The 22,370-nt window shown below is 39.9% G+C and overlaps 1 protein-coding gene across 1 annotated transcript in view; it reads left to right on the top strand.

The window, feature by feature from the left end:
• Positions 1-19,674, top strand: part of CELF2 (CUGBP Elav-like family member 2) — a 377,390-nt gene extending 357,716 nt beyond the window's left edge. The window contains exons 12-16 of the mRNA XM_050914110.1: positions 842-961; positions 6,634-6,831; positions 10,802-10,945; positions 16,376-16,547; positions 17,840-19,674. Coding sequence (XP_050770067.1) covers positions 842-961; positions 6,634-6,831; positions 10,802-10,945; positions 16,376-16,503 — 590 coding nt within the window. The 3' untranslated portion in view covers positions 16,504-16,547; positions 17,840-19,674. The remainder of the gene's footprint in view (positions 1-841; positions 962-6,633; positions 6,832-10,801; positions 10,946-16,375; positions 16,548-17,839) is intronic.
• Positions 19,675-22,370: the final 2,696 nt, after the last annotated feature.

Below are 22,370 nucleotides of genomic sequence, written 5' to 3'. Positions count from 1 at the left end.
GCTCTTCCTAAGGTGCTTTATTACTTTCCTATGACAAGAGCGTGAGTCTCTTTCTCTTCCTAAGCATGTAGTTTAGATGGATTCATCTCATCCACCTTTATCATTCCCTTGGTGTTGTAGCAGCAAGGACCTTTTCTCCACCTGAGCCTCAGCTTCCCCTCTGGCAGAACTTTTGGGGATGCGTATAGTATCATTTATGGGGTGCATATACATGACTAGTTATGTGCAAAGGCCAGGCTGAAAGCCTGCAATAAAACGGATAGTAGTGACATTTTGTATTTGGCTGGTCATTCTTCTTTTTGTAAACTTCAAGGCTTTAAATGATGTTCATACAGTGTCCTAGAGCAGAGCCATAATGGCATAGTGTCTCACTTAGAAGAATTAAAATTTCTTTTAGAACACTTGGGGCCCAGAACAGGAAGCTGTTGTATGACAAAATTACTATGAGTAATTCTATTTTTTTTTCAATGATGGAGTTTAAAATGTGGCAAAATCTCAATAGCCTGGCTAGCTGATCCACCTGGGATGCTAGGTTGATTGACAAACTTTTGAGAAAGTGACTGATCCCATACTTACTGTTTCTGTATTATGTTTGCAAATAATAGCACAATGCTAAATTTTGTGATCCAGTCTTTGTAGTTCAAGTCTCATCAACACTTCCCATGAACAATCATACTATTAATATCTTGAACAAGGTTGGTCTATTGGTCTCATTTTCTTTTTTTCTTTTTCTTCAAAGTAGCCCTGTTGTTGTGCTCAGTGTTATTGTAAACTGTTTTGTGATCAACTAAAATAAGCAAAATATGGCCTCAATTTTGTCTTGCCTTTTTTTTCCTTTCAGTGGCTGCATCAACTGCTAATTCCACAGCTGGTGCGGCCATGAATTCTTTGACTTCTCTGGGTACTCTCCAAGGATTGGCTGGAGCCACTGTTGGACTGAATAATATTAATGCACTAGCAGGTACCGTAAACAGTGAGTATTTATTGCTGTGGTGGACAGCCTTCCCCAATAATCATGCCACAAAAACTATCAATTGTAAAGGGATGATATGATTATTTTTAATCTATATACAAAATAAGGGGGTCAAGTTGATCTAGTTCCATTCATGGTACATATGCAGTTCTGGAGTCTTTTAGTTGCATATAGTTTCCTCTGCAAAGTGAAGTCCCTTGGGTTCTCTGCACAAAGACTCCTTTTCTGGCAGGGCGTATGGAAGGTAAAAGAAATGTCACAAGGGATTTGGGTTATCTAGGTTATAGGAGAGGCTCCTTTTTCATTTAGGGAGTCTGACAACAGGTATATCACCCCAATGTACAAAACCTCACTCAGAAATGTAGTGATAAGAAAGATGTTTGCCACAGAGGCAGTCCTTTTAAAATGTCTGTAGGAATTATCAAATTGACTTGAGAGCAACATACTTTAAAAGTGAAGGCAAGTCTTTGGCTTTTAATTGGCAAGTATAAGAGAATGATGCAGTCAGTCGCCTGTAATACTAGAGCATGCACATCTATCCTATGACATCTTAAACAAACCCTGGCATCTCCAGCTAAGTAGATGCCGGTAGTTGTTAGAACATTCTTCCTTGTTCTTAGCCTTGGTCGAGATTTTCCTGAAGAAGAAGGATTTTTTTTTTATTATTGTTTCTGCTATGATGACTTCACCTTTGCCTGCAATGGAAGAGATTTGTCCAGCTGCATTTTCCCCCTCCCTTTTTTTTAGCTGCTGTTGCTCCTTGCATTTCCTTTTGCAATGCAAGGAATCTATTTGGTCATTGCCAGTCCATGACCCATCATAATGTACCCCCAGGAATGGATGTCCTCCTCAGTATCTCTTGCTCACTCTGATGCTCTGCATGATGTCCTTTTTGTCACTGTTACTTGGCTGCTCACCCAATCTTCTTGTTCTGTGATCTCTGGTTGTCATTGTTGGGAGCTGGGAAGGAAGGGGGCTAATGGATGTCCATGTAGCAATGTTGAGTGGTTGCATGGGGTCTTGTGTAAAACAGGTCTTGCTTCTGGCAAGGATATGTGTATTTCACACAAACAACCTCACAGTACATATGACTCAAGAACAACTTAAGAAAAGTAAGTATTAGGTCCCAAAATGGCAGATGTTAGTTTCCTTTCTTATTATTACATTAGCATTAAAGCAAGCCACAGAAAATGGCATGCATGAAAAGCTAACTTATCTCCTCTCCTGAGCTCTTGTAGTAAGAGAGCTACCCTGTCATAAGTAAGAAATCATTAAAAGTCCTTTCCTGATAAACAGTCATTGTGCTTTACTTGGTTTACGAGAAGTCACAATATCAAGAGTGAAGTATGGCATCCCACTCCTTCCCTCCCGCGAGTACTGAGAACCCAGGCACACGGGAGCACTCCAAGATAATGTCCCCTTCATCAAGACCAAGCAAGAATGAACCACCTATGAACTCTTGACTTTGCAGGGGAACCCTTCTGTTGCACTCCTTTTAACACTTCTTGCTAGGCTACAAAGAGTTGACATTTTCTCAGCAAGTATTTTGAAGTGATGTGTGTGCAAACTTATCTGCATGTATCATTTAAAGTATTAATGACGTATTCACAACCTGGTACTAAATTTCAGCTTGTTTTAAACCACCATTACTGCCATGGACTTGTACCAACAGTGGCTTTAGTCCCAAATCTTCTCCATGGATGTTTTTATGGACACAGAGTGTACATGCCTAGAATATCTGTATGTGTATAGCACTTACAAAATGTATGTGGATATGTCTGTCTATGTATATACATATATGAGAGAGATCTAAAGAGGGGAAACTGCTTCCCCACAACACAACACAGTGTTGTGGCACTGTTTCTCTCAAAAGGGTGACACTGATTATCAATTTCAGGTACTTGTGACGCTAATGATAGCAAAGTACAACCACCTCCCCTGTCTATTTTAATGACGAGCCAGTGCTTTTCCTAGTGACCATGTCTGATCCAGTCATTCACACTCAAACCTGCCTAGGAGTTTGCCTTCGGGAAACCTCATGTTCAATGAGTCTGATGTTTCACACCATGCCATGGTCTTAAGCACTCAAGTAAAAACATTCGTTGGTCGTGGAGGTTCCAGAAGTAATTGTGCAGAGAAGTTGGAATTGAGTGACATGCTTCTAATTGGAGAATTAACAAGAGTGATCCAAAGCACAAGTCAAGCGGAGCTTAACCCAAAAATTAATCAGAAGGTGGCACTGGGCTTGGGCATTGATTTACACAGAGGTGTTGGAAGAGATACTCTTCTGTTGAAGCCATGTCCAGCTCTGTATGTGGGAATCACAAGAAGAATGTCTTCCAGGCTGAGCTCACTAGGAGACTTTTATCTGTTTTCTGGATCCTGGCTGGGTCCATGAAAAAGAAGCTGGGCTATGGAGACTAATAGTGCTCTCATTGTAGAGAGAAGCATTGTAGAAAAATGTCTGCAGGCCTTAAAAATTAAAGAAAGTGGAGTATGGTAAGTTTAACTGTCTCCAAGGGTTTGGCAGCAGTTGTACGTATGTGTGGGGATTCACCCAATCTTCCTTCAGTTGTGCTTGAAGCATCTAAAACCTTGAATGACAAAACAGTAGACTGTCTCCTTTGGGCATGTAAATTTAAATAATGTAACTAACAAAAAAAATTACGAATAATGAGGAAAAATGAATAAAGAGGGAGGAAGAGATTCTTTGCAATTAAGAAAGAAGACCATTGATTCAGGGTACTGGACAGCTATGACACAATATTTGTGTGTGAACCCAGGGCAGTCACTTAGCCTTTCTGCCCCCATATTTACATCTGTAAAATGGAGATAAAACTGTTCGTGACAGATTTGAAGGTGCTTGGAAAGCACTTTGAGAGACCTTTGGACTTGCCAAGCATTGTCACTTCTGTATTATGTAAAGTAACTCAAAAAAGTAGAAGGCCATAGATGAGAGACTCCAAAAGGTTATTTCAGAGAAGTGAGGAAAGGACCAGAGTTCAATATCAGACTGAGGTGCATTGGTAGAGATAATAAAGAGATGGCAGAGATGTGTAACTGCAGCTGGACCTTGTAGATTTCATAAAAATGTAAAAAGGGAGAATAGGAAAAATGTCGAGAGCTTTCTGCAGATCTGTTTTGCTCAAGAGGGAAGCGTATTTAGACACACGCGCTGCAGCAGCAGTAGCCGTGCCCTTCCCAGAAGCAGTGCGGTGAGCCGGGGCTGTCTGGCTGTTTGCTAATCTGAAATCATTTGGTGGGAAGGGGCTATTGATTCTAGGTGAAAGAAGGGGAAGGATGCTGCCCACTGCAACACAAAGCATGTTTATCTAATAGGCTGATGACTCACAAAAGATAACATGTTATCCTAATGCTTCCTCCATTATCAAGTTATTTCAACACTATAATAAAAGGAGAGATACAAGCTGCTTTATCAGGAGCCTTTACTTTAACCAGTGCTGTGTGTACACCCATGCAAGCAATGGCACAAACCTAAGTACAAAAACATCAGAGCAGGTTAAGGTCAGGCTCAGGCTCAAATACTAATACTAATTATTATCGTTATTGTTATTATTATTACTATTATTTTGAATCTTCATTTTCCAAATGTCCTGTCTTTTAGATATAAGATGCTTCACAAGCTATCTTGGTTTGCAAGTTTTTGTTTTACAACTGGAACCATTGTACAACAAATATCTGGCTCTCTTGTGCTCTGACAGAGGTTTTTGTTCAAAGTAGTGGCAGCCAGTACCTCCTATCAGGATACAGCAATGCTCTGAAGTGGGGTGGAGGGGAAAGAGAAACCTTCAAAGTGTGAGACATTTTATTAAGGAAAGGCTAAGAATATCACATCTCTGTCAAGTGTTTAGTCACACAAATTATAGTAATATCAAAAGGTATAATTTATGCAGTACAATTCTCTTAATTGGCACAAACTCTGGTGGAGCCAGAAAGGTGCCACTTGAGCAATTGTCCTGATTATCGGAGACTCATAGGAATACACTTTTCGAATCTACATAAGAGATGGAAGAAAACTAGTAGGTCAACATCTTTATCCTCCTCTGTCAATGCAGGATAATTCCCTGCAGTATTCTTTCTATCTCTAAATTACTCATGTGATAAGGTTTATGCCACTTTTCTTGAAGATTATTTCCCAGTCTAATAGATTTCATTGTTAATTCACTATAAAGTGTCCTCTGCTTAATTTCCTCACTTTTCTCCAATTTATATATCACCCTTTATTATTGCTCTGAAATTAAGCCCTCTCTTTCTCAATGTTCCTAGCTTTTGGGTCTTGATATGGCTCTACCAGTTACCTCTTCACCCATCGTTTTGCCAACCGAAACACTACACAGTCAATGTCTAAGAAATGGTTGCTGGTGGTTCTGGGTGCCCCATTTTTCTGGTGACAGATCTACTGTACCTCGAGGGGCCTGATTAAGCCCTTCTAAGTTGTTTGTGAGCTGTTCACCTAAAAACTGGGGAGCATGGAATAGCGAGTTGTGCAGAAAATATGGCCTAACTCTCAGTCCTGAGGAGCACTTACTGCTCCGGTTGACACAAGTTGGAGGTGTGGGCGATGAACAGGGCTCTGAACTCTGCCACCCCTTCGACTGCCAAAGAGACTGTAGCTCTAACAGAAAAGTCACTTTTTCTGGAATTTCTGAAAAAAATAAGTGCGAACACTGTTAACTTCAACGTGGCTCATTTAGGAGCCACGATGAGGAACAGAAGCGACGGAGAGAGGCTGTAGCCCAGGATTTTGTCCACCATTGAGTCAGACTAGTAAAACTTCTTTTGCAAACTGCACTGTTTGCACGGATGAGGGATGCCATTTTCCGCACAGCTAGCAATCCAGTCTGAAATTTCCTCTTTGGCAGTCATCCCAGTTAAATTAATCTGTTATTTATCAGGATGTAGAATTGCTTTAAAGAAAAAAAATGAAGCAACTCCGCTTCCAGTGAGAAGACAGACATTGCTAGAACCAGATGCTTTTGTTTCTTCATGAAAGATGCCTAGTCTGGATGAAGCACTTTTAGTCACACTAGACATGCTGCTGTTCATCTCTTCTGGAGTAACTGGAGTAACTGGAGGAGGAGGGTGGAAGCGCAGAGCATCGCTGTCCATCTTCCTACCACAAACCTAAGGGATGAAGCCCGTAATTGTACAGAGGGTTGTTTCAAAATGCTGTTAATCGGCGTTCTCTGCTAACTGTATAAGCAAAACACTTCCGATATGGTGTGGTCATGGCCTGTTGCTAAAGACCCTGGTCAGAAAGAGTGGGTTTCCTCACAGACTGCTTTTTTTCCAGTGGTCAGCTTGCAAAGATACTGGTCAAATAGGTCCCACTCTCCCAGCTTCAGATACCCTCAGCAGAAGCACGGGTGTCAAGGGGGGTGGGCAGAGAGGCTTTCAGGAGCACCGAGCTGTAGAACTTGCCAGTAGCAGGCTGCATGCGAGTCCGTTTGACTGTGCAACCCTTGTGCTAAAGTGATCCTGACGCCAAAGTCGTGTTTCTTTGTTTTCAGTCCCATTTGGTGAAGTGCCGAGCTGCATGCACTGCTGTCGTTGTCAGTGTCATATAATACCAACGACTTTCGGAAAGCACTAATGAACAAGTGCAATTTCTTTTCTCTATTGTTGGGTTTTTTGTAAAGTTGCTCAAATGCTCTCAGGTATGGCGGCCCTGAACGGAGGACTCGGCGCAACAGGCTTGACGAACGGTACGGCCGGCACGATGGACGCGCTCACCCAGGCCTACTCAGGAATCCAGCAGTACGCTGCCGCCGCGCTGCCGACGTTGTACAGTCAGAGCTTGTTACAGCAGCAAAGCGCTGCAGGCAGCCAGAAGGAAGGTAAGTGCCCGCTGCCGGCGCAGCAAGCCCCGCGCCCAGCAAACTACGTTCGGCCGAGCGGAAGTGGCGTCATGGCTTCATTTCTTCACAGAGGCTTAACAAAGGCCCTCGAGTAGCCTAATCTTTGCCTTTTTTTTTTTCAGTTTTCTCCTGTTTAGTTACTTTCTTTAACTTCTAACGTAATTCATTTTTTAACCATTTGTCCTTCAAGTTATACTTAACTGACCGTCCTTTCTTATATAAAAGCGTTTACCAACTATCACGTACAAAGGCACCGGTAACAAAAATCATCCCTTTATGGGTGCCGTTCTCTCTTCTGGTTTCCATTTTCTGTGATAATGGATTTAATTTGATTAGGTTTAAGGTTTTGAGTTAATGACAAGATCCATTTTCACTTTGAGTGGTTCTTTGCTTAATTGTGGGTCTTGCGGGGAAGCAGCTAAGTGAATGATTGCCCCCTCTCCCCGCGCCAACAGCAAATAAACCTCAGGAAGTTACTGCTAAGAATAAATGAATACTAATTACAAGATGTTTAGGAAAATGAGGTTACCCTTTTCCCCTCTTCTGTTTCCCTGCACACTTCCCAGGCATTTTGGGGGTTTGTTTCTGTTTTCATTGCTTTCTCTCATCCTAATTTCCAGCTAATTCTAGAAGGACAGGAAAATATTGCGTGCTTTCTAAGATTATATCTATGTTGTCACTACTGTTCTTGACAGGGCTGAGCTTTGGAAATAAACGTAGTATAATATCCTCAAGAGAAATTTTCTTATCCTCTTTTAAAATAGTATCTTGTACTGTTATGGGAAGTGTTTCCTAGGAATACAAATTTGGCATTCCCCCAGCTGGCTATTGTATAGGGACACTGGAGTTAAAATGTGTATTTTCTCTGAATTCTTCACTTCATTTACTGCTAACAGCTTGGATTCTTTAAAATGAAAGGATTTTTTTTTAATTAACTTTTTTTTCCTCATTTTTTCATGTTCTCTGCATTTATCTTTCATCTCGTTCACTTTGGTCAGTCACAACAGACTATTTGACACCCGAAAGAAATTGTTTATTTGGTGTCAGTGTAAGATACATATCGGAGGACAGTTTGATTTTTTTCTAACTATTTTAATTTTTTTCTGTTTATGAACTTTCGTATCAAGTGTAGGCTTACTTTTTATTATTATGAATTGGCAGTGTCCCTTTTAAAATACAGTCTTTTTTGTTATATGTCTTGTTTCTGTTAGTAAGGGGTTAAGTTAAAGTGAGTAAATTCCATCACTGAATACCGACAACTATGTTTTGTCTCTTAACATGATTTCTGATGGAATGGTGAAGAGTCGGGAGTGGTTGAGGATAAACAAGTACCAGAGAAAAATGCTATATAAATATTAAATGCTGAAGCACAGTGAACTGCCTCATGCATAGGCTCTAAACTATTGTTTAATAAGCTTTTTTTTACTGTTTTAAAAAATATTATTTTCTGGATAGTATAGTTTACTTGCGATAAGAAGAAATAAGTTCCAGGCGGCCAATTTTTTTCCTCTTTTTTTTTTCACTCCAAAAAAATGTTTTTCTTTTTAAAAACTTTTTTTTTTTCTAATCCATTTATCCCCTCCTTTTGGGCAAACATTGCAACCTTTTTCTTCAGGCTGAGAGAGAGCAGCCAGCCTGGTTCTTCTGTATGGGAGAGGTGAGGCTTCGTGACTCTGTTGCGGAAGGTACTCCATAAATCTGATGCGTGCTTTCCTCTTCCTCTCCAGAAAACCAAGGACATCACATCTGAGGCACACTTAGGTTCCATTAAGCAAGGGAATACTTAAACAGGTTACTCTAGATGTGTTTTTACTAGAAATGTTTGTTCCCTTTGTGTACCATTTATGCTCCTGGTGTCTGCATGGGAAGGCCACATGTCTGGCTCCATTACACATCATATTCTTCCAGGCACCCATTGCTCATTTCCAGTTGTGGTGTGTGTGGATGCCAGGTGCCCACCAAAGCCGCTCTGTCACTCCCCTCCTCAGCTGAACAGGGGAGAGGAAATATAACCAAAGGCTTGTGGGTCAAGATAAGGACAGGGAGATCACTCAGCAATTAGCGTCATGGGCAAAACAGACTCGACTTGGGGGAAAAAAAAAAAATTTAATTTATGACCAATCAAATCAGACTAGGATAATGAGAAATAAACCCAAATCTTTAAAACACCTTCCCCCCACCCCTCCCTTCTTCCCGGGCACAACTTCACTTCCAAATTTTCTACCTCCTCCCCCCGAGCGGCGCAGGGGGACGGGGAATGGGGGTTGCGGTCAGTTCATCACACGTTGTCTCCACCACTCCTTCCTCCTCAGGGGAGGGCTCCTCACACTCTTCCCCTGCTCCAGCGTGGGGTCCCTCCCACGGGAGACAGTCCTCCATGAACTTCTCCAACACGAGTCCTTCCCACAGGCTACAGTTCTTCATGAACTGCTCCAGTGTGGGTCCCTTCCACGGGGTGCAGTCCTTCAGGAACAGACTGCTCCAGCGTGGGTCCCTTCCACGGGGTCACAAGCCCTGCCAGCAAACCTGCTCCAGCCTGGGCTCCTCTCTCCACGGGGCCACAGGTCCTGCCAGGAGCCTGCTCCAGCACAGGCTTCCCACGGGGTCACAGCCTCCCTCGGGCATCCCCCTGCTCCGGCGTGGGGTCCTGCACTGGCTGCAGGTGGAGATCTGCTCCACCGTGGACCTCCATGGGCTGCAGGGGGACAGCCTGCCTCACCATGGTCTTCCCCACGGGCTGCAGGGGAATCTCTGCTCCGGTGCCTGGAGCACCTCCTCCCCCTCCTTCCTCACTGACCTTGGTGTCTGCGGAGTTGTTTCTCTCACATACTCTCACTCCTCTCTCCAGCTACAATTGCTGCTGCGCAGTAGCTTTTTCCCCTTCTTAAATCTGTTATCCCAGAGGCGCTACCACCATCGCTGATGGGCTCGGCCTTGCCCAGCAGCGGGCCCGTCTTGGAGCCGGCTGGCATTGGCTCTGTCGGACGTGGGGGAAGCTTCTGGCAGCTTCTCACAGAAGCCACCCCTGTAGCCCCCTGCTACCAAAACCTTGCCATGCAAACCCAGTACACCAGTATGTTATTGTAAGGGAGAAACTGAGCTAGGGAAAAAAATAACCTATTAGTGCTAGGATGAATGTTTAAACCAACAGCACTAATAATGTGTATCTCAAATTTTGGCTGTAAGAAAAATATTCAAAGCGCCTTTGAGTTTGCACCTTTCTTTGCAAACTCAACTTTGTCTAAAGCCACTTTAATTTCAACCCAACTACTTTATTTTGAACTTTTTTAAAAGACTTATTGTACAAAGTTTCTTCCAGGAGACAGAGCTTTCTATGGGGAATTTGTATTTTTTAAAAAAGCTGTTATTTTGAAATGAATCAGTACAAATTTAATTCTGAGTATCTTTCTCTCTCTGACGTCCCTGATTTCCAAGTCACAAGGCTTGCTTTGTCTTATCCTTTTTATTCCCATCTCCACCAGTTTCCTGCCCTTTGAGTTTACATTTATGATACTCAAATCTGAGCGCAGCTCATTGCATTTCCATAAGTTCCCGCAACTTGAATAAAACCGACAAACCCATGCAGGTATTTGAGGCAGCAGAGGACTCCTGGTGCAGTTCTTGGGGTATTGTGAGATAGTAATATATTGTGTACCTGTTTTCCTAACCTTAATTATACTGAAAGACACTCATATAAAATGAAGAAAGAGGCTGCAGTTAACTTCTTCTGTAGTAGAGTTATCAAGTAAACACTTTTCAAGACAGGATGCTCTAAAGAGCTGCATTTCAGCTCTGTTCCTTTGATGATCCACTTGCTTTTGTTCCTTCAAAGTAGGAAAGTGAAATGCTTTCTAACCATCACCTTCAGTAAGTATTATGGAAAAACAGATTAAATATAGCACTTGTAATAGCTGTTTGCATACTTTTGTTTTGTTTTGTTTTCCTAAAGGTCCAGAAGGGGCAAACCTCTTTATTTACCACCTCCCCCAGGAGTTTGGAGACCAGGACATTCTGCAGATGTTCATGCCTTTTGGAAATGTTATCTCTGCTAAAGTCTTCATTGACAAACAGACCAATCTGAGCAAGTGCTTTGGTATGTCAAATTTAATAAATCGAATAGTAAAAACCACATGCACTGTACTGAAAAGGGGCCAGGAAAGAAAATGAACAACAATGTGAGAAATGTCATACTGGAATCTCATTCGAAAACTAATGCGCTGTTAATCCTCAAATGAGCGGGAAGATGCACAGACAAACTAGTTCTAACTAAAAATTGGATATGAAAAAACAATAATAATCTTCCAGTCTGACATCTCGCATGAATGTGTCAAGTACATGAAACTAATTACACCCTATGTGGGGGAATGTCATTTAGTATACTATTAAACTGCCTTATTATGGATACCTAATTATTCTCTATTGTATAGCTGAGCCACTTAAAAATGCTCTGTGTTTAACCCATTACTTCTACATTACAGGAATTTCTTTCTTCTAAATTAAGTACAAGATTTTGCAATTAGTGATTGAATGGTGTGTATATGTAGTTCAGAACGCTTTACAGACAGTTGATGTCTAGATATGCAGCTTGAGCTGTTGCGGGCGGGCTCCAGTGTATTATGGAAGGTAGCATCTCCCCTTACCTTAGGGCAGGGATGAAGGGAGCCTCACCAGATCAGTGTCAAGTTTCCCAGAGAACACTTTGAGCTGCCGGAAAATTAGATCGCAACAGAGGAGAAGATGATATGTTGGTATAAAACAAGCTCTAGGGTTGATTAAGTGGGCTGATGGCTTTTGAATAGCATAGATGCACCAGTTCAGTGCTTTGATGGAGTGGAGTACGGAATGTAAGCGAGTGGCAATTTGTTAGAGCATTGGTCTAATAATTGTGGTCTTACGCAAGACAGGAGGAGGGTCTAGGAGGAAAGAATCTCTTAAAGATAAGTTTTATAAGGTTTGACCTAAAATATTGGAGCTTCCATAAAGGTGACAATTCTTTCCCAGAGTAAAGGAACAAAACTGTATGTATGACAAAAGAGTAACCAGTTCAGACAACCCCCTAGTTTCCAAACCTCCTTTGTACCGACAGCGTTGCTCTTTGCCCAGCACCATCTCTTAATTCTGAAGTGTCCCCATTTGAAGTGTCCCCATTAACCATAATGCATGTTTCTTAGCTTGCATATCATTACTTTTTTTTTAAATCTAGGTTTTGTTACAATGTGCCTGTCTAAGGATTTGTCTCCACCAGGGCCATTTAAGGGTCCCACAGCTATTGGGCTTTAACTCATCTTGAAAGGGTTTGAATTTATCTAAACAGACAGTACCCAAACATGAGGTGAATTCATCAAGTAACTCAGAAATACCTGCTGCACTGGAATTCAAGCCTTGCTACAACCTCAGTGTTTTTCATCTGAAGACAAGCCCTTAGTACACTTGGAAAGTTAATTCAGTTCAGAGAAAGGGTGTGACATTCTTTCTGCATTTTTCCATAGTCTTTCAGTTCGTTTTCGAAGCATTCACTTCTTTAAGCTTTACAAAAAATTATTCATATCTAGATGAATACAGTCCAGCATGTTTCTGCAATGGGTTAAAACAGTCCCTGAGGCTGTAGCAAATTTGAAAATTGGAATTGAAATGGACTCCCTATTGATCTGGAGCCGGTCCAGTTAGTATGTTGGGGTGACAAAATCATTGTTGAGGTCTCCAGGAATCTTGATGAAATGTCAAATCAAGCTACATTAATCGAAATGCAGCAATTGTGGTGACTGCTGAAAGAATGTAGATTAGTTTGGGCAGGCGGCTCCATTCATCAGCTCGCTTCCCACACTTGCTTTTTGTGGGTTTCCTTTTACTCTTTGATTACCTACTTACGCCATTGTCTGGATTTATGGGACACAATTACCTAACCTGGAGTGATGCACCGAGGTCATCTTATTTGAGGGAAAATGGAGGGGTCAACACCCAATGGATGGAGGGGTCCTCTGTCTTTTTGGCATTAGCCAGCTTTCACTAATGTTTCAATTTCTCATTCTTCCTCCCCAGATATTCTGCCACCAGTGAGAGAGTTATGCTTTAAAAACAAAAAGTACTGCAGTGGCAGAGGAAGTTGAGATTTTCTGATTCAATAGGTGACTACTTAGTGATGCTGCTAATCACAGGCAAAGCCAGAATTAATCCTGCTAGTTTAACATACTAGCATACTCTGTACGTACCCCCTCAGCTTTATTAGCAAGAATCGTCTGTTTGTTGTTTTGGTCCCATATTTGTGTTTTGAAAGCTTTGTTTTTTCTCTGTCCTCCCTCCCAAAAACTAGGACAATAGTCATGTGAAGAACCCATTTCTCTCCTGTATCATTAATGGTCATTGCTCTAGGTACAGTTTGGGTTTGGTGGGGGTTTTTTGTTTGGTTTGGTCTTTTTTTCCCTTGTAATAATAATAATAATAATAATGGTAATGATGTTTCGCACATGCTTGGTGCTTTCTACTCTGGAGTTTCCAATCTCCTGCCCAAAGGAGGAGGAAGTCAAATTACAGACGAGGACAGGTTGAACACCAGAAAGGTGAAAAGATTGTCCAAGGCTGTCCACTGGCAGAATTGGGAAGGGAAGGTGCATTCTGAGTGAGTCACAGGGTAGTGATATACAGTGATGAACTTTTATGTAACACTGCTTCTCAAAATGAAAAATTACTTTTCTTTGCAGAAAATGGACTTTGGCATTATTTGCTTTCTTGTGCACCTCAAATGAATGCTCAAAAGATTAAATGGTGATGAGGATGACAGGACAGTCTGTTTATGCCTGGAAGTGCTCTTCCATGAGGTCTCATGAGCTCTAGTTGATTCAGCAGACAAAGGGTTTCACTCTTCAAGCTTATCTCTCGCCGTTCATAAACCTTAGAATAAAAGAAATGAGAGATGTAAAAGTAAGGCAGGGGAGGGGGGACCCAGTGACATCAGTGCATAAATGCAGTCTGCCTCGGAGCAAAATTGCTACTCGAATGATTAAAAATATTTATCCTGATTACAGAGATACCTAGAGATTTAAAACAAAAATCAGAGTCGTCATGACAGGCTCTTTGAAAATTGATAAGAAACATCATCCCATCCTCATGTAACCTGTGGTTTAAAATTCAGACAAAAAATGATGAATGGGTGCAATCAGAAAAAGATAAATAAAAGGAGAGAATGCCAGATTCCTCTGTAAGCTTTATAAATGAAGGTTCTCAATAACAGAGAAGATGGAAGTGTAACAGGCTAATGTAGATATAGCATTCTGCGTAAAGAGACAAATTGTGAATCAGAATAACAACTGAATGATAAAGGCTGATGCCCCGGATGCAGCACAGAGGTTGAATGTTTGAATTTGTGGCTGAGTCAAGGAAGCTAATAAAGAGACATAGAATGAGGTGACTTGTCTCACCCCCCTGGACGGTAAGCATAGCCTGAGCTAATTGTTCTTCGGTCATCAGTGGAGGTGTCTAAATTGGTGACATGAATGGTGGGTGGAAGAGCCACCTCTGGGTGTGCTAGCTTCTCTTCATTCGCCATTCATAGGTGCCACCTAAGTGACTAGTTTAGATCAGTTGCTTAGCTTTCAGGTGGCTAAAACTAGCTAAGAAGGAAAGGAACTAAGGTGATGAGAAGTTCATAGCAGAAGACTGTTCTGAATGCACTTAAGAGAACAAAGCGAAGGTCAGGAAAGCTGTAGAGGAAAATGCTGAATTGTCAAGGTAGGTAAGAGTAGCTACATCTCAGTTGTGGAGCACCTGCCTGGAAGGTAGATCTCTTTTCTATCCCTGAGGCAATCCTCGAGATCAAGGCTGAGATCTGTGAGCTGATGGAAGTAGACACAGGAGTGCAGTGCTACGACAGTGATTGGAGTCATGTGAACAGATAAGATCTCCTAGAAGAAAATAGGGGAAAGGAAGAAAGGGAGTGGTGAAGCTCCTCAGGATATGGCAGTAACATTAAGAGGAAATGATCTAGTGGAGAAAGTGAGGAAGTGACAAGAGTTACTAAAACCAAGGAAGGTATGGAGGCACATTTATTATCCCTTAAGGAGGTAACAATTAATCAACCACAGAACAACATGAATAGAGCATATTGGCTTTGGCCAGGAGAAGGTCTGCAGAGATTTAAGTGGGAGGTGGTTTTGAGTGGAAGGAACAGAAGTTAGCCTGAATTGTCAGAGAAGCGTCTTAAGTTGAATAGTTTGGTGAAGTTGATTTAAGGTGAAACCATAGGGATGGTCTATGAAGGGGAGCAGCTGGACAAGGACTAGACGACTCGATAAGAGGGTTTTTTTCTTTACAATGGGGAAAGCGTATCATTCTGACACTGAAGATGGAAGAGGGCAGCAGCGCAAGGTAAGCAAGAGCCATAAAAGAACAGGTTACAATGATGGTAAAAAGAGGTTATGAATCAGAAAAGTACGCAGGCACTAAGCACAAATGAAGAAAGCTGGTAGAAGAGAGGCACTGAGAAGCCTGTGTGTTAGGACTGAAAACAAAGTGTGTGGGATCTGTGCTTTAACAGAGTGAAGGGATGTGTGTTAAGGCAAATTCAAGTGGAAAGAAGAGGGAGCATTTCAAAGCAGATGCATAATAGCAGGCTGAGTACAGTAGTAATTAGCCAGAGCTGAGGCAGAGCAGCAGTTAGGCGAGCTTTGCAATTACAAGTGGGAGGCCCAGATATGAAAATGAATTTTGAGCTTCCAGAAGCAGGGAGATTTGAGTCCATTATGAACAGAGCATTTTTAGTCTCCCGGGGAAAAAAAGCTGAGCCAGGCCAGCCATTCTGAATTACCCGAGCAAGCATTATCCCCCTAGTTAGCGCTCGCTACCGAGGAGCAGAAGATGTGGAGTTCTCGTCAAGCCCTGCCGTTGCCTTTACGATGCTGCTTAATTTTGATGCTTGCATACCCCTTTGGGGACCAAGAGGCTGAATCAATTAACATTTAATGTACCTTGAGATCTTGAACTGGAAGGAGCTGTAAAAATACAAAACATTAATATTGCAACTGTCCTAGGCTAAGCCCAAGGAGATGAGTGTTTCACAGCACACAGGACCAGCGCACATGAACTCACATTCAGGTGTGCAAATGCATATAGGCATCTAAGTTTGGGGTTTGTTTCTGTAACCAGGCTTTCTGTTTCAGCTTCACATCTGCAGGCTGGCCTAATAGTACTTCCTAATAGACTGGGAGGTATGTAGATATTGCACTGAAAAGTGTCACAGTAATAAATATCTTCAGTCTCTAAGGTAGGTGGATAAATAACAGATTGGAAACTGCATTGCACCAAAGCTGGCCAACGGCATCCCAGCTAGTAAAGAAATATTACGAAGGTAAAGGGGAAGGCAGAGGAAAAGGGAGAGGAAATGGGATACGAAGTGTGATCAAAGAACTATTTGAAAGTGAGGTAAATGTGTCAAATAAATAGTAATAATAAAATCCTAACAAAACGCCTTCTGACATTTGTTCTAACCTATAGTTCGCTTTCTCTCCCGCCTCCGTTCTGTGTCTCGTAGGTTTTGTTAGCTATGACAATCCAGTCTCTGCACAAGCTGCTATCCAGGCTATGAACGGCTTTCAGATTGGCATGAAACGCTTGAAGGTTCAGCTGAAACGCTCCAAAAATGACAGCAAACCTTACTGATCTTAACCCCAGATGCTTACTGCTCTTATTTTAGCTTTCTTAGGGTAAGTCCCATGAGCAAACCTGTCCTCTGCAGGGGGGTTAAGAAAGAACATAGAGCCAACCTTCACCAAGAGACAGTTATTTTTACAGTTACCACTTCCATTTCCCCACTTGTCCTTATTACACTTGGCTCCCATTTCCTTGCCAAGTAAATACTGAGTTGTGTTACTGTATTTTGTTTTGCAGCATAATTTATCTCCTTTTTAAAACAAAAATAAACGTCTTGAAATTCAAAGCAACACACACACACACACACAAAAAAATGTGCAATTTAACTCTGTGAACCCTGGTGCCATTAGCACACAATAAAAGTTGTTTTCTATGGATGGATCGTATTTTACCAGGGTGGCACCAGCAGTTTATAGGTTAAACAAAATGGCCTCATGCCAGTTGAAGCACTTATTTTGCAACAAAAATTGAAACAAGTCTTTCCACTACATCAACTTGTTTTTTGAGAAGATTTGATTTTTTTTTTCGGTTTAAATCAACGTATTGTTATATATTAGTCTGATTTTACACTGGTCGTCTTTATATTTCACTTTTTTTTAAGTTCTTGTTTTTTTGGAAAGGATTAATGTAAAAAAGATTTAGAGATCTGTTTCTAAAGCTACAGGGTTTAAAATAAAAAAATAAAATAAAATGAGTGACAATACTTGATGTTTCTTGAGAGATAAATTTAATAATAATAAAAAAAGAAAGCCACAGGCCTGTAAATTTTATTTGTAAAAAGCATTTCTATTTTTATACAAAATTTTTACTGCCTCAGAAAAAATGGAAGTTATTTATTGCCTATTGTTAACTTATTGGATACCTAAAGAGCAGCTCTCTATGCTAGCTAGATCCTTTGAAGTAGTCTCTAGAGTAATTGTGCCAAGAATGGGCGCTTTTTCACTGTTGAACCCTACACCCTTTACAGTTCATGCTTTTATCCTCTTGTTTGTATTTGTCTGGTTATTTTGTTCGCAGTTTCCATTACCTAGTTTAAAGTTCAGTTGTCTGACCTTTTTTTTCCCCCTCCCCGTACCTTTCTGTTACATTTGTAGAAACTGGTTCTTTCCTCTCTTTTCTCCCCAAAGAGGAATCCATTCTCTGACTCCTTTCAGATGGATTCTTTTGGGGTTCCATTGTGCTCTTGTTGACAAGTATTGTAAGTTAATGCAAATTATGTGAACGGCTCATAGACTCTACTGATAAAAGATTTGCATTAGTTTTCTCCTGCACCCATAGAAGTGATTTTGTTTGTGCTGCATAGATTCTGTGTAACTTTTTTTCCTCTTCCTTGTTTTTTCCCTAGACATCTCCATGCCCGTTAGCCCATCGTTTGCCTAGCATGTCCCTGTGGCGTCTCAAAAAAAAAAAAAGTTTCATCGTCCCGTCATTGTTTCTGATGTCTTTCTGACCTCACATCATATTTGGTTCTCCTACTGACCTTTGAGCTAGTTTGACCTTTGAAATTTGCATGTGACCTCATCTAGCTATGAATTCTGGGAAGTCAATGTGAAAAAACATTGCTGCATTCATGCAAGACTGAAATTTATTATTAGATAAATTAATGATAGGATTTAAAAACAACCTGTGGCAAAATGTTTTTTCTTTCTTTCCTTTTTTTGGTTTTCTTTTTTCCTTTGGGTTCTTTTGTTTGGGTTTTTTGTTTTGTTTTGGTTTGGTTTTCATTTCGTAAAAAAAAAAATAAAAAAAAAAACAGACTTGAAAGTATTATACAGGGATTGGCATTCTGCCTGGTCACTGGTGACAATAGCAATATGTGTCCAGAGGCACAGAATGTTGGTTTCTAACAGACTACTTCCAAAACAGTTTGAAAAATAAAACTGTCTGATTTTAAGTCTCTAGAGGTCTGTAATAGTTTTTACATTTTTCAGGCAGTGTAAAGTTTTTTGATAAGGCCATTTTAGGTGGCTCACTTTCTCATTAAAGTATATATATAGAACCACTTTTTGTAGATTAGTATAAGAAAATATTTACCCTGTTTTAGGGCAAATGCTACCTACTTGTGTCACCTTTTGCTGAACTGACTCACAGTTAGACAATCCATGGTTTAATGCACATGAAATTACCTATATTTTATACTGTTTCAATGTACAGAAGAAAGGTTACTGTAAAATGTGTTACGTTGGTGCTTCTGTGAATTAAGTTGTGGTTTCATCATGAGTCTTATGGTCTTAAGTGTTCTATGTTTATAAAAGAAGAGTTTAAAATTGGTTTACTTGAACAACAAGAACAAAAACAAGATTCAAAAAAAAAAAACAAAAAAAAGTTGTTTGCTTAAAAAAAAATGAATTTCATGTGAAAAATGAAAAAATATTCCAGAATAAGTTTGTGTTGGCTTGTGACGCATTGATGTCATTTTTTTATTGTGAACAATTTAGATGTGTTTGTGTTCAGCAAAATGTGATCGGTTTTTCTTTTAAAGAAAAAAAAAAATCAGTGAAACTATAGTGCCAAATTCCAAAGGTACTTTCTTCCTAGAGCTTCAGTGTGTTTCTTGTGTGAAGTAATTTGATAACATGGGTATTTTATTATGTGTTTTGTATAAATCCCTAATATTTAAAGAAAAAAGAGGTTAAAAAGTTTGTTAACTTGCTATCCTGTGGTCTTGTTGCCTGAAATTGTTATTGTTTGTTATTTCTCTTTGATGTTTTTTGTAAAACATTGTATAAGTGCCCATGTTTCACTTTTTTAACCACTCTGCACACATCAATGCTGTGAAAGCAAACCTCACTATGTATTTTCTTCATAATGTATGGAAACCTCTAAGGTGAGAAAGTTTTGAACTTTTAACCCTTTCCACCCAGAGCTGTCTTGAGTGTTAATACCTTTTATACATTCACCATTTTGCTGTTTATTTTTATATATATATCTATATCTATAAATATATATATACTTAGTTTTTTGTGGTTTATTTAATACATGGTTGAAATCAGAACAATGCACAGGGCAGATCTGAAGGACAAAAATATTTTACTGCTGTCTAAATTTCTTCTGTATCTATAACTAAAATTATTTAAAACCGTAATTAACTTGTGGTTTTCCTTTTTAGATTTTGGGGATTTTGTCTTTTCTTAAAGAGCTTTTAATATGCTGCTGGAATATGCTATTCAGTATTAATAAAAGAAAAGAAAAAGAAAACAATTCTTTAATTATCTATTGTGTGAGCCACTCCCAGACAGGAGTGGTAAATCCACCATTTGAAAATCTTGAGGAGAAAAAAAAAAAATATTTTTGTAATTTAAATAAATGAACTTTTGCTTAAATCAGATGCACTAGATCTTCCTGGGTGAAAATTCAGTGTGCACTGCAGTTAAACTACTTTTTATGGATAAAGTTTACATACACTGTAATGTTTGGTGTTATCTGCCATTATTTGTAACGGCAATATATTGGCTTACTCCTGCAGACACTCGTATAGAGAGGAGTAACTTTACTCGTACAAGTAGTTCATGGGAATATATATGTGACTGATGTGGGTGTTTGCTGGAGGAAGCTCTGTGTAAGGAACCAGAAAAGAGATGCTGGTAGCCCTTTTCACTGCCTCGTAAGTCTGATTAGATTGCATTTCTACCGCACAAGTAGTGACCAACAACCAAATTTGGTTCTTTGCTACCGGTATAGAGAATTCGTTGCCAATCCAGTGCGTGTGAGCAGCAGTACCTGCTACTGATGATAAAGTGCCATACCTTCTGCCACTTCCTATTTCTATCCGATTATATTCGAAGCCGCCTAAAATTAAAAACGAAGCCCTATATGAACAACATCAGCTGGTGCACTCTTGTCTCTCATCCTCAACTTAAACGCTTCTTTATGTAGAGCCCTGGGATGGAAAGGACTAGCCTCTAGTGATGCAAAAAAGTTTCCTTCTTATAGCACATGCACTTATAAATAAATGATCTATACTTTTCTCACATGTTTTTACTACTGCTGGGGCCTTCCTACACCCTTTGAGGGCTATTTTGTACTACTTGCAGCAATTTTGCATACTCAAAGTATCATCTCACGTATGTTATATTATATATATGTACATATATATATATAATATGAGATCATCATTTGGATTGTTTAGACTGTTTCACTAATTTTTCTCATTGTACCCACCGTATAAATTTCCAAAGCTTTTTTAGATGCCCTAGTGTGTCCTGTGGGTTTACCAGTCCAGTTAGAGCGGTGATGCCTTTGGTCCTCAGGCAGTGTAACTCGGCGTCGGGCTGCCCCGAATTATGCTACATGGGACATTGGCTTAGCAGTGGGAGAGGAGGAATGTTTCTGTACTTCCAGGCAACTGAGATGGGTCATTGCTGAGAAAAGTGTCCATCCTGAAATAAAATTTAAAAAAAAAAAAAAAAATCGAATACAAAATCAAAACCCCAAACATACACCTCCTTGGAGACAAATTATCTACCAGTTCTCTTTCAAAATATTGAAAGGAAAAAGCTGCAAGGGTGCAAGGGCCTAATAAGAGAGGAAGAAAAACAAGGGAAATTGCTTTACAAAATTCTAATCAAAAGACTAGACTAGTTGTTTTTTTCAAACAAATTAGCTAATTGCGATGAAATGGCAGTCCTCAAAGGAGTAACAAGTTCATCTTTCTTTCACCATAGGGGTTACAGTTCCTTGGCTTGTGCTACTCTGGAATCATTTTACTGTTTCTGTTTTTATTATCTTAAGTGCTAATTAACAAAAGGAAAAAATATCCTGTAGTTTCATTACCTTTTTGGATAATGTCATACAAAAAAAAAAAAAAACAAACCTATGTATTTGTGTTTTTTTTGTGCTGTGAGAATTGTTGTTTGTAGATTAATAATACTATCATTTTGTTTAGAATTACAAACTAGTTTTTAAGTATTGTCTGAGAAAAGCCAAAGTTAATGCAATCTAGTGGAAACTGTAAGACCATTTGAGTATTGTTTCTGTTTTATTGATGCATTTGGATTTTGTTGTTTGATGGAATTTGAGCCAAAAAAAAAAAAGAACTAAAAAAAAAAAGAAAAAAAAAGCAGGCTTTCCTATTTCTACAACTTGATTGTACTTATGCATTTTGTACCAGTGGAACTTTTTATACTGGAGATTAAAAAACAAATGGAAATTTTTGTGGCTTACTCTTGTGGGCCCCCTCGATCATGACTGATTTTCAAGTTTGATTTCCGGACGGTAGAAAGAGAGTTGGTTTTGTTTAGAGAATTCAAAACTTTGGCTTGATTTCTTTTTTTCCCTTTGCTTATATCTAGTGTTTAGAATTTTGTCTTAACAAAAGCGGTAAGTTTCACTTTTTATTCTGTATCGTGCAGTTACACAATAAGGTAATTAGAATTAGGAGTACTCGGTCACTTTGCGTGGATAAATGTATTAGTTAAAACGTTAGGGGTTTGCTTTTTTGCTGTTTAGATCAGAGTTTTTTCTGATTCTTCTGTCCTCATTGTGAACATAACCGTGTAGTTGAAACAGTCAGACTTATTTTTGTAACGTATGTTATTGTGTGATGCAGTTTTTTGCTTCTGTCTCCAATATTAAACCATTTTCCTAATACTTGTCTCTCTACTTTGTGTGTTGTATTGTTGGTGGTCATTCTGTGTTGGTAATACATCTACACACCTCACTGTTTCACGTGCCTGTTTTTTTTTTTCTCTATTTGTTGGTTGTGTACAAAAGATACAGTCGATTCCACCTAAGTGAATATCTGATTGGGGGGCAAAAGAGGATTTGTATATTTTAGACATGTTATGGTTTCTTTGATTTCCCCCCCCCCCCCCCTCTCTTTCTCCCCCTAGTCATGCCTTATCACTTGGATAATCTGAGCAGGAAGCATTTTAAAT

Source organism: Gymnogyps californianus, chromosome 1, assembly GCF_018139145.2.
Source record: "Gymnogyps californianus isolate 813 chromosome 1, ASM1813914v2, whole genome shotgun sequence".
In the NCBI taxonomy this organism is placed as follows: domain Eukaryota; kingdom Metazoa; phylum Chordata; class Aves; order Accipitriformes; family Cathartidae; genus Gymnogyps; species Gymnogyps californianus.
This window is presented reverse-complemented; position numbering and strand designations above follow the sequence as displayed.